Raw genomic sequence first — 13,330 nt, 5'->3', positions numbered from 1 at the left:
CGATGTATATAATGGAATTAAAAGAGCCCTGTAGTCTGAAAAACCAGCACCAAATCCCAATGCTAGTTATTAGTAGCTGTGTATTATTATCCGAGTTATTTAACCTACCCAAGCTTACATGTCCTCATTTATAAAATAAAGATAACAATACTTGCATTTCTGTTTGTTATGAAAAGTGAGAGAGATAATTTACATCAAGTATGAACATTAGAAATATATGTTCAAATAGTGGTTGCTATTGTTACTTTTATTGTTTGTTTCCCAATATTAGTTTGGCATTTTATTTGAGGATATCTTGATTGGTGAGTGCAAGCTTATGTGAAAAGTATAATGTAGATAATCCATCTGTGGTTAATTAAAAGTTAAATCTAATTATTCTTAAAAAGCATTAATTATCTTTGTATTCAACATTGCCTTACTTACATAACTCTATAATACCACAGGAAGCAGATATGAGAACTTTGCACAGACAAATTGCGTTCTTCTTCTGAATCCTAAAAGGAAATTAAGGTAGCTTTAAATACAAATTTGGATATAGGCAGAAAAGTCACAGAGGCACTAAATTAGTGATCTAAGATGAGAGGAAGTATAATGAACAAATTTCAGAATAGAACTAACAAATATTCATGTAATACTAGTTCAATTCTGTAGCTATTCTCTGTAATTACGAATTCACTATCATGAGTGACAAATTTGTTATGTATTGGTCTTTGCACCCAGTTCCTGCTAATCTTTGGTCTTTGATCGCAGTTCCTGATGCAGAGCTCCTACAACTCTTATAATCTCCTGAACGACGGGAGGGTCTGACACAGAGATCCTCAATCCCTTTTGTTCTAATGAGGCGACTCGGGGTGGGATCCAGGATGGGAACTGGTCACTAGAAAGCCCAAGCCATGAATAGAAGCTTGGAACTTTTACCTCAACCTCCCACCCTCTGGAGGGGGGAGAAGGACTAGAAAATGAGTTAATGATTGATCATGCCTATGTGATGAAGCCCCATAAAAATCAGGTTGGTAAACATGTCCATGTGCTGGCAGGGTGACACAACCCAGCTCCATGGGGTCGGAAGCTCCTGTGCGCAGGGCCCTTCCAGACTTTGCCTTATGTAGCTCTTCTCTGGCTGTTCATCTGTATCCTTTATCATATCTTTTATTATAACCGATAAATGCATTTCCATGAGTCCTGCAAGCTGTTCTAGCAAATTATTGACCCTGAGGAGAAGGTTGTAGGAACCTGGATTTATGGACAGTCAGTCACGAGTACAGGTGACAAACTGGGACTTGCAGTTGGCATCCGAAATGGAGCAGTCTTGTGGGACTGAGCCCTTAACCTTGTGGATGGGAAGTTAACTCCATGTAGAAAATGCCAGAACTTAGAATTGTAAGACAGTCAGCTGGTATCAGAGAATTAGTCAGTATGGAAACCAACCCCTTATACTTCATGTGGTAACAGAATGTTCTCTGTGAGTGTATAAAGGAAAATAGTGAGTTTTCCTGGACAGTCTTACTCACTGAAATGCAATTCAATTCATTTTCTTCCATGATGGTTCTGAATCAGAGATGATTTTGCTCACCAGGGTACACTGGCAATGCCTGGAGACATTTTGGATTGTTATATCTGAGTGTTTTTGAATGTATTTCTAAAGTCACGTGTACATCCTTAAAGGTTGTAAGATCTGATGGCACTATCCGTAAATGACAAAGGTACTCTTCTCTATGCATGTATTTGTGTGTATGTAACATTGCACATTTGGGCTTCTAACACACAACAAAAGGAAAAGGAGTAAACCTTTACTTCCTCAGAATTGTGTCCATGAAACTGGTAAATATTCATAAACTCAAAAACCTCAAGTTGAAATACTTTTCAATCTACGAGTTTTGAAAAAATGAATTAATATTTATTTGGCCTCTCCTGCATCACTCTACTTGTTCTCTGAAAATAAAGATTAGAAATCAAGAAGAAGGCATAAGCCCCAAAATATAGTCAAATTTTGTCACACGCAGTCTCTATGGCAGTGGCTTTAGACACACTTGCGTGGGAATATCAGCTATGAATGCCTGGCCGGTACCTGTTACTAATTAGTAGAGAGCCGATGTTTTTGATGCTTAGCTTTTTCTTTTTTTTTTTTTTTGTAACCCAGAGAGGATTCAACATCATTCTTATGTATTTGCATTCACAAATGCTTTCTTGAATTGAAGAAAATATAGTAAAAACAAACTTGCCAGAAATGGCTTTTAATCCAGGGAATTGTTATAAAAGTATATGATGTGAGACCCACTCATTGGGGAGTATTGTTACCAGGAAGGTGGTAACTGAGGCTTTCACATACTTATTGACAAAAAGGCTAAGGTAAAATCACATACCATTTCATAACATCATTTTCTATGAGATATATCTGGAAGTTAATGCCATATTGATAATAATTTAAAAATACCTCTTATCTATGATTAACACATACTATTTAAAACAGATTAAGTTAGGTTGAAAGCTCAAAATATGGGAAATAAAGTGTAACAGAGATAATTACTCAAGATTTAATAAGTTATCATTAAAATCAACTCACTGGGCCCACAACAATTGGTCGTATAGTATGAACACCAGGAGAAGAACAACGCAGCTCTGTCCTCGGTGAGCTAGTATTTAAAAAGAACAGAAAGATAAATAAGCATACAAGGTTAGGAAAAATTCCCTACTTTTTAAGCCTAAAAACATTAATTGTATGCTAATAAGAAAAATAAAACATACAGCATATTTTACTTTTATACTATTTTCTTTAAAAAAATTTTTTTAATGTTTATTCATTTTTGAGAGACAGCGAAAGAGACAGAGAGAGAGAGAGAGAGAGAGAGAGAGGTTGAGCAGAGAAAGAGGGAGACACAGAATCCGAAGCAGGCTCCAGGCTCTGAGCTGTCAGCACAGAGCCCAGTGCGGGGCTCAAACCCATGAACCTTGAGATCATGACCTGAGCCGAAGTTGGATGCTTAACGGACTGAGTCACCCAGGCACCCCATATCCTATTTTCAAAGAGATCTTGTCTTTCTTCTCACATCTATTTAATGGGAAGAAATTTACATTCAATCACTGCCTTAAATCTGACTGTCCGCACTATATGAATACTTTTTTATGGGTAAATACACACATTATATTGACATCAGCAGCAAAAATCTTACCTTTTATTTTTCACTGAACAAGTTCCTGGCACACTCCACTCAAGAAATGATGTTCCTTCATACTCTAACGTAATCTAAAAAAAAAGAAGGTACAATAGTTCAAACAAAAGGTCTGCCCCAGAATTTTTACCTCAGTATTCAGAGGCAGGGTTGAATTTTCTGTGTCCTTATCATTGAAAGAAAGAATGACTAAACATTTTATTGCTTTAAAATTGTACAAAGTAATACGACAAAGAAAGGCAATGTAGCTTTTCCAAGACACTTCAGTAGTCTCCCTTAAAAACTCTAAGCTTCTTTGTGGAGTTGAGACGACAGGGAAGTAGGGGGACTGGGACTGCCCTGGTCCCTCAAACACAGCTGTATGGAGGAGAGATCACTTGGACCACCCAGGAAATGGATCTGCAGAGTGACAGAAGGACCTCCCGGGGCAGAGAGAGGCAGCGTGGTGGGATGGAGGTGCGTGTATATGGAGTAGTGGAGAGAAACTGGCAGAGGCATGGAAGGGAGGGAGCCCTTTCTGTGCAGAGACAAAAGGGAGTGACAGAGAGAGGGGTTGTAAAAGTCAGGACTCAGTTGGCACAAAAGGAAAACCTCTCCAGACCACAGATCGGGGAATGAGAAATACAGAGAGTGCCAGTTTCTATTTTGCAAACAGCCTTAGGAGCTGAAACTCGGAGGTTTCAAAAGTGCACGACTTTCGCCGACTTTCTCCGAAGCTAAGCCAGGAGCCGCTGTGTGCTCCTGTGGAGGAGGAACCTCCCCCTGGAGCGCATAGCCTGGTACACGGATCTCTGGGGGATACTGGAAAACAGTCCCCTTTCCAGAGTACTTTGGGAAAAGGGTTTATTGCCTCCCCAATGACAAAGACCCTGCAGGTGCCAGCCAAAGGCCTTTTTTTTTTTTTTTTTTGTTTTTTTTTTTTTTTTTGAAAAGAAACAAGCAGCGGGGGGGGGGGGTGGGGACAGAGGATCCGAAGCCGGGTCTGTGCTGACAGGAGAGAGCCCAATGCGGGGCTCAAGCGCAAGAACTGGAAGACCATGACCTGAGCTGAAGTCAGAAGCCCAACTGACTGAGCCACCCAGGCACCCAGTCTTTTATCAGCCTTTTATCAGCAGAGTGGAGTGGCTCTACATCAGAACAGGAACCATGCTGTGTGGGGTCCTTTAAGACATTGGGTTTTGAATCCCAACTGGGCACCTAGAAGGTGCTGGAGAACCGTGAGGAACAGGTCAAGCTGAATGCCCTCGCTATCCTGTGAGGGCTGCCTGAACAGGGGTTTGAGACAACCTGGCGTGGGAAGGAGAGATTGGGGTGTCGCCAGTTTTCTCCCCATCACCGACACAGTGGGGCTTCAGAGAGAAGCACAGCGGCCCCCGGTGGAGGCGGGACACTTACACCAAACCCTGCCCCTGGTAACTGCACATCGACTGGAACAAGACTGACACTGAGCCAATGCAGCCAGCGTCTCCTCCAGACCAGGACAGCCACCTGTCCCTGGCACCAACAGACAACTGTTTGTTGCTGTTGTTATTGTTGTTGTTTGCCTGTCTGGTTGTCTTTTTCGTTTCTCTTTTCTTTTTTTTCTTCTCTTCTCTTTTTCTTTTTACCCTCTTCCTTTTTTCTATGGGAATAAGGCTCAGAGTTTCTGAATTGTTTGTGGTCAATTCTTAATATATATATAGTCTGTTCAGGCATTTTTACTTTATTTTTTTAGATCTCTTCTATCTCTTTTCCTTCTTTATTTTCCTTTCTTTTTCTCTGGATTTAAGCCTTATAGTTTTTTGATTCTCTGTTTGGTCTTCTTTTCTCCCCTTTGATTTTTCTTTTCTTATGGGATCAGGCCTCCCCCCTACCGCTTTCCTTTTTTTCCATGGTTACTTCAACAAACAAATCAAAGCCCACCTGGTGGAAGGTCCAAACACTCCAGCACTACAAGCAAGGAGGACCTCCGCAGAGGACTGACCAGTGGGACAGAGCAGCCAAAACACAACAATAGAGTGCATGCAACATATGCCAAAAACACTTCCTGAAGTGCCAGGCCCTCAACAGTGAATGAGCCCTTTTTAATATAGTAGTACTTGCAGGTGCAGACACATAACAAGCTACTAAAACATGCAAAAGACAGAAATTAGCCAAAATGATGAAACAGAAGAATTCTTCCCCAAAACAAAATTTGGGAAGAAATCACAGCTAGAGAATTGCTCAAAACAGATATTAACAATATATCTGAACAAGAATTTAAAATAATAGTCATAAGACTAATAGATGGGCTTGAAGAAAGCATAGAAGACAACAGAGAATCTATTGCTGTACAGATCAAAGACCTAGGACTAGGCATGATGAATTAAGAAATGCTATAAATGAAATGCAAAATAAACTAGATACAGTGACAGCAAGGGTGGAAGAAGCAGAGGAGAGAGTAGGTGAAAGGGAAGATAAAATTATGGAAAATGATGCTGAAAAAAAAGAGGGAAAGGAAATTACTAGATCACGAGGGGAGAATTAGAGAGCTAAATGATTGTGAAATGAAACAATATGCATCACATAGGAGTTCCAGAAGAAGAAAAGCAAGATAAAGGGGTGGAAGGTTTATTTGAACAAATTATAGCTGAGAACTTCCCTAATCTGGGGAAGGAAACAGGCATCCATGTCCCAGAGACACAGAGAACTCCCTTCAAAATCAACAAAAACAGGTCAACACCATGACGTAGCATAGTGAAACTGGCAAAATACAAAGACAGTGAGAGAATTCTGAAAGCAGCCAGGGACAGAAGGTCCTTAGCTTACAAGGTAATACACATGAGGTTGGTAGCAGACCTGTCTACTGAACCTTGGCAGGCCAGAAGGGAGTGAATAGGAAGAATATGTAGTCAAGAATCCTTTATCCAACAAGGCTCTCATTCAGAACAGAAGGAGAGATAAAGACTTTCCCAGACAAACAAAAACTAAAGGAGTTTGTGACCACTAAACTAGCCCTGTAAGAGATCCTAAGGGGGACTCTGTGAGTGGAAAGCAGCAAAGACTACAAAGAACCAGAGACATCACAACAAACATGAAATCTACAGATAGCACAATGGCACCACATCCATATCTTTCGATAATCACTTGGAATGTAAATGGACTAAATGCCCCAATCAGAAAACACAGGGTATCAGAATGGATAAAAAACCAAGATCCATCTATATTCTGCCTACCAGAGACTCATTTTAGACCAGAGGACACCTGAAGATTGAAAGTGAGGGGGTGAGGAACCATCAGTCATGCAAACAGATGTCAAAAGAAAGCCAGAGTAGCCATACTTATATCAAACAAACTGGATTTTAAAACAAACACTGTAACAAGAGATGAAGAAACATTATACCATAATTAAGGGGTCTATCCATCAAGAAGAGCTAACAATTGTAAATATTTATGCCCCCAATGTGAAACACCCAAATACATAATTCAGTTAATCACAAACATAAGCAAACTTTTGGGTAATAATACCATAATTGTATGAGACTTTAATACTCCACTTACAACAATGGAACAGATCATCTAGGCAGAAAATCAATAAGGAAACAATGGCTCTGAATGACACATAGGACCAAATGGGCTTAACAGATATATTCAGAACATTTCATCTTAAGCAGCAGAATACATATTCTTCTCGAGTACACATAGAACATTCTCCAAAACAGATCACATACTGGGTCAGAAAATGCCCTCAAATAGGTACAAAAAGATTGAGATTATACCATGCATATTTTCAGATCACAATGCTATGAAACTTGGGATCAACCACAGGAAAAATTTTTGGAAAGCCTCCAAATACATGGAGGTTAAAGAACATCCTAATTAAGAATGAAGGGGCTAACTAGGAAATTAAAGAAGAAATTTAAAAATACATGGAAGCAAATGAAAATGAAAATATGACAGTCCAAATCCTTTAGGATGCAGCAAAGACAGTCCTAAAAGTAAAATACATTGCAATTCAAGACTATCTCAAGAAGCAAGAAAGGTCCCACATACACAACCTAACCTTACACTTAAAGAAGCTAGAAAAGGAGCAACAAATAAAGCCCAAAGCCAGCAGAAGAGGGGAAATAATAAAGATTAGAGCAGAAATAAACAATGTAGAGTCAAAACAAACAAAAAAAACTAAACCGTAGAACATATCAATGAATGTTTTTTGAAAGAATGAACAAAAATGATAAACCTCTAGCCAGACTTCTCAAAAGAAAAGAGAGGGGACCGAAATAGATGAAATCATGAATGAAAGAGGAGAGATCACAACCAACACCACAGAAATACAGACAATTAGAAGACAATACTATGAAAAATTATGTGCCAATAAGCTGGAAAATCTAGAAGAAACGGACAAATTCCTAGACACTCACACACTACCAAGTCTCAACTGGGAAGAAATAGAAAATTTGAACAGACCCATAACCAGCAAAGAAATTGAATCGGTTATCAAAAATCTCCCCCAAAATGAGTCCTGGCCAGAATGGCTTCCCAGGATAATTCTACCAGACAATTAAGGCAGAATTAATACCCATTCTTCTCAAACTTTTCTAACAAATAGAGATGGAAGGAAAGCTTCCAGACTCATTCTATGAAGCCAGCATTACCTCGATTCCCAAAACAGACAGACTCCACTGAAAAGGAGAATCACAGGCCAGTATCCCTGATGAACCTGGATGCAAAAATTCTCAACAAATACTAGCAAACTGAATTCAACAGTACATTAAAAGAATTATTCACCACGATCAAGTGGGATTCATTCCTGGGCTACAGGGCTGGTTCAATATTCACAAATCAGTCAACATGATAGACCACATTAATAGAAGAAAAGATAATATGAACCATACGATCCTGTCAACAGATGCAGAAAAAGCATTTGACAAAATACAGCATTGTTTCTTGATAAAACCCTCAAGAAAGTTGGGATAGAAGAAACACACCTTAACATTATAAAAGCCACATATGAAAGGCCCACAGCTAATATAATCTTCAGTGGAGAAAATCTGAGAGCTTTCCCCCGAAGATCAGAAATATGAGAGGGATGTCCACTCTTGCCACTGTTGTTCAACGTAGTGTTGGAAGTCCTAGCCTCAGCAATCAGACGACAAAACGAGATAAAAGTCATCCAAATTGGCAAAGAAGAAGTCAAACTTTCACTCTTTGCAGATGACATGGTACTCTACCTGGAAAATCTGAAAGACTCCAACAAAAAACTGCTGGAGCTGATGTAGGAGTTCACCAAAATCTCAGGATATAAAATCAATGTACAGGAATTGGTTGCATTTCTATACACCGATAATGGAGCAATAGAAAGAGATATCAAGGAATCAATCCCATTTATAATTGCACTAAAACCCATAAAATATCTAGGAATAAACCTAACCAAAGAAGTAAAAGATCTGTATGCTGAAAACCACAGAAAGCTATGAAAGAAACTGAAGAAGACACAAAGAAATGGAAAAACATTCTGTGCTCATGGGTTGGAAAAACAAATATTGTTAAAATGCTGATATTACCCAAAGCAATCTATACATTCAATGCAATCCCAATCAAAATTGCACCGGCATTCTTCTCAGAGCTAGAACAAACAATCCTAAAATTTGTGTGGAACCACAAAAGACCCGAGTAATGTTGAGAAAGAAAACCAAAGCTGGAGGCATCACAACCCTGGACTTCAAGATGTATTACAAAGCTGTAATCATCAAGACAGTATGGTATTGGCACAAAAACAGATATATAGGTCAGTGGAATAGAATAGAGAGCTCAGAAATGGACCCTCAAACGTATGGCCAACTAATCTTCTACAAAGCAGGAAAAAGTATCCAATGGAAAAAGACACTATCTTTAGCAAATGGTGCTGGGAGAACTGGGCAACAACATGAAGGTGAATGAAACTAAATCACTTTCTTACACCATACACAAAAATAAATTCAAAGTGGATAAAAGACCTAAATGTGAGACAGGAAACCATCAAAATCCCACAGGGGAAAACAGGCACCAACCTCTTTGATCTCAGCCACAGCAACTTCTTACTCGACATGTCTCAGGAGGCAAGGGAAATAAAAGCAAAAATGAACTATTGGGACCTCATCAAAATAAAAAGCTTCTGCACAACAAAGGGGTGAAAAGATGTTCAACATCCCTCATCTTCAGGGAAATACAAATCAAAACCACAGTGAGATACCACCTCACATCAGTCAAAGTGGCCAAAATTAACAACTCACGAAACAACAAGGATGCGGAGAAAGGGGAACCCTTTTGCACTGTTGGTGGGAATGCGACCCAGTGCATCCACTCTGGAATACAGTGTGGAGGTTCCTCAAAAAATCAAAAACTAGAACCAGCAATTGCACTACCAGAATTTATCCAAAGGATACAGGAGTGCTGATTCAAAGGGGTACAGGCACCCAATGTTTATAGCAGTGCTATCAACAATAACCAAATTATGCAAAGAGCCCAAATGTTCATCAACTGATGAATGGATGAAGAATGGAATACTGCCTGACAATGAGAAAGAATGAAATCCTGCCATTTGCAACAATGTGGATGGAACTGGAGGGTATTATGCTAAGCAAATTAAGTCAGAGAAAGACAGATATCATATGATTTCACTCATATGTGGAATTTGAAAAACTCAACAGATGAATATAGGGGAAGGGAAGGAAAATTAAGATAAACATAAAGGGAAGCAAACCATAAGAGACTCTCGAATACAGAGAACAATCTGAGGGTTGCTGGAGTGGGGGTTGGGGGTGGATTAAATGGGTGACGGGCATTAAGGAGGGCACTTTTCGGGATGAACACTGGGTGTCATACGTAAAAGATGAATCACTGGATTTTACTCCTGAAGCCAAGTCTACACTGTATGTTAACTAACTTGAAAATAAATTAATAAAAGAACCCTATAAGATTCTTATTTTACTTCAAATATAATCGGCGCACCTGGGTGGCTCAGTTGGTTGAGGGGCTAGCTTTGGCTTAGGTCATGGTCTTGTGGTTTGTGAGTTACAGCCCCGCATTGGGATCTCTGCTGTCAGCGCAGAGCCTGCTTGGGATTCTCTGTCCCCCTTTCTCTCTGCCCCTCCCCTGCTCTCTCTCCCTAAAAAATAAACATTTAAAATATTAATAATAGGGGCACCTGGGTGGCTCAGTCAGTTAAGCATCTGACATTGGTTCAGGTCAGGATCTCACAGCTTGTGGGTTTGAGCCCCGCACTGGGCTCTGTGCTGACAGCTCCGAGCCTGGATTCTGCTTCAGATTCTGTGTCTCCCTCTCTCTCTCTGCCCCTCCCCTACTCAATTCTGTGCCTCTCTCTAAAAAATAAATAAGCATTAAGATTTTTTTAGTAAAATAATAATAATAATAATAATAATCTCTCAAGTGTCTGGCAGGTGACTGTACTCCAGCAGATTCTGAGGATAAAGAAAAATGGATGAGACAAGATCCGACACTTAAAAACAAGACATGGTGAATTCTGAGGTCCTACTATTCACAGATCACTGACTGTCACTATCACTTTCATCAGTCACATTTTCCTTATTTCTTTTTTTTTTTTTCTGCTTCACATTCTTTTATTTATAAGTTCTTTCTTTCCTCTTTTGAAGGATACTGATCCACATCCTAATATCATCAGTCTCAGTCTCAACATTGGTCTACGTCAGCCAGCGTTGGGACATCATTTCACCTTTAGAGTAACAGTTTTATAATGTGTACACATTTCTTGTAGATATACGTGTGCAAAGAGTGTATCAGTGTCTTTGCTTGTAAAAAGGGGATTATGATACCAACTATGTCATAAGTTTGAAATGATAGGATTAGTGACTGTGTAAGAAAAAAGAGAAAAAAATCACCAGAAGATATAACATAACCCTGAAATATGTAAAGAAAAAAATGTTTAAATTTTAGTTGACACACAACGTTACATTAGTTTCAGGCATACAGCATAGCAATTCCACAAGGTCTTACATTAATGCTCCGTTCACCACAAGTGTAGCCACCATCTGTCTCCATATACTGCTATTACAAGATCATTGACAAAGTCCTTATGCTGTGTCTTATTCCTCTGACTCATTCATTTCATAACTAGAAGCCTGTATCTCCCACTCCCCTGTACTCATTTTGCCCGACCTGCCACCCTTCCCTCTGGCAACCATAATTTTGTCTTATGTATTTATAGGTCTGATTCTGTGTTTTGTTTATTCTTTGTTGTTGCTGTCGTTGTTTCTTGAGATTCTACATATGACTGAAACCCTATGACTTATTTCTCAATCTGACTTATTTCACTTTAACATACCTTCTAGGCCCACCCATGTTGTTTCAAATGGCATGATCTCATCCTTTTGTATGACTGTGTAATATTCCTGTGTGTGTGTGTGTTTGTGTGTGCATGTGTGTGTGTGTATTCCTTATCCATTCATCTACTGATAAGCAATCTTCATTATCCATTGATCTATTGATAGATACTTAGGTTGCTTCTGTATCTTAGCTGTTGTAAATAATGCTTCAATAAACATAGGGATGCATACGTCTTTTTGAATTAGTGTTTTCATTTTCTTTGGATAAATACCCAGTAGTAGAATTATTGGATCATATGGTATTTCTATTTTTAATTTTTTAAAATATCTCCATACTCTTTTCCATAGTGGCTGAACCAGTTTGCATTCCCACCAACAGTACACAAGGGTTCCTATTTCTATACATTCTCACCCACCTTTGTTGTTTGTTGTGTTTTTTATTTTAGCCACTCACAGGTGTGAGGTGATATCTCATCGTGGTTTTGATTTGCATTTCCCTGATGATGAGTGATGTTGAACATCTTTTCACATCTGTGTTGGCCATCTGTAGGTCTTTGGGAAAAAAGTCTATTCAGGTCTTCTGCCCATTTTTAGATTGGATTGTGTGTGTGTGTGTGTGTGTGTGTGTGTGTGTGTGTGTGTATTGAGTTGTATAAGCTCTTTATATGTTTTGGATATTAACCCCTTATCAGATATATCTTTTGCAAATATCTTCTCTCATTTAGTAGGTTGTCTTTTTGTTTTGTTGATGGTTTTCTGTGCTGTGCAAAGGCTTTGTATTCTGATAGAGTTCCCATAGTTTATTTTTGCTTTTGTTTTCCTTACCTTAGGAGACATATCTAGAAAAATGTTGCTGTGGCTGATGTCAGAGACATTACTGCCTGTGATCTCTTCTAGAATTTTTATGGTTTTAGGTCCCACATTTAGCTCTCTAATCCATTATGAGCTTATTTTTATATGTGGTATAAGAAAGTGGTCCCGGGGCGCCTGGGTGGCGCAGTCGGTTAAGCGTCCGACTTCAGCCAGGTCACGATCTCGCGGTCCGTGAGTTCGAGCCCCGCGTCAGGCTCTGGGCTGATGGCTCGGAGCCTGGAGCCTGCTTCCGATTCTGTGTCTCCTTGTCTCTCTGCCCCTCCCCCGTTCATGCTCTGTCTCTCTGTCTCAAAAATAAATAAAAACGTTAAAAAAAAAAATTAAAAAAAAAAAAGGAAAAAAAAAAAAAAAAAAGTGGTCCCTTTTCATTTTTCTGCATTTTTCTGCCCACTTTTCCCAGCACAATTTGTTGAAGACACTGCCTTTTCCCCACTGTATAATCTTGTCTCCTTTGTCATAGATTAATTGGTTTATTCCTGGGCTTTCTATTCTGTTCCATTGATCTTTATGTCTATTTTTGTGCCAGTACCATACTGTTTTGCTTACTACAGCTTTGTAGTGTAGCTTGATATCTGGGATTGTAATACCTCCAGTTTTGTTCTTTCTCAACATCACTTTGGCTACTTGGGGTCTTTTGTAGTTCTATACAAATTTTAGTATTATTTGTTCTAGTTTTGTGAAAAATGGTGTTGGCATTTGATAGAGATTGCCTTAAACCTGTAGATTATATAAAGCAAAATTTGATAGAATTACTAGGAAAAAATTTAAAAGTCACAAATACTGTGGTATATTTTTGATACACTTTTCTCAAACTACAGATAAACCTGTAAAAGATACACACACACACACACACACACACACACACACACACTTCCTAAAATTTACCAATATAAAACATATTCTTTCCAATCTTACATAGAACATTTAATCAAAATTGACCTTATTTACAAAATTAGTCTTAGCCAATCTCAAAGAATTGTTATCACA

At 38.9% G+C, this 13,330-nt stretch overlaps 1 protein-coding gene across 2 annotated transcripts in view; it reads right to left on the bottom strand.

Moving 5' to 3' along the window:
- The window catches only part of CATSPERE (catsper channel auxiliary subunit epsilon), a 196,699-nt gene that overhangs the window by 165,381 nt on the left and 17,988 nt on the right, over nt 1-13,330 (bottom strand). For both annotated transcript variants that reach the window (XR_005783631.1, XM_040451860.1), the window contains exons 3-5: nt 3,171-3,244; nt 2,564-2,633; nt 424-494 (exon numbers count right to left, since the gene is read on the bottom strand). Coding sequence is in view for 1 of the 2 variants with exons in the window: in XM_040451860.1 (XP_040307794.1) it covers nt 424-494; nt 2,564-2,633; nt 3,171-3,244 (215 nt within the window). In the remaining variant the exon portion in view is untranslated. The remainder of the gene's footprint in view (nt 1-423; nt 495-2,563; nt 2,634-3,170; nt 3,245-13,330) is intronic.

The sequence above is a fragment of the Herpailurus yagouaroundi genome, unplaced genomic scaffold (genome assembly GCF_014898765.1).
Source record: "Herpailurus yagouaroundi ecotype Mexico unplaced genomic scaffold, PumYag 205, whole genome shotgun sequence".
In the NCBI taxonomy this organism is placed as follows: domain Eukaryota; kingdom Metazoa; phylum Chordata; class Mammalia; order Carnivora; family Felidae; genus Herpailurus; species Herpailurus yagouaroundi.
Note: the sequence above shows the minus strand (reverse complement) of the source record. Positions and strands in the feature narration are given on the sequence as shown.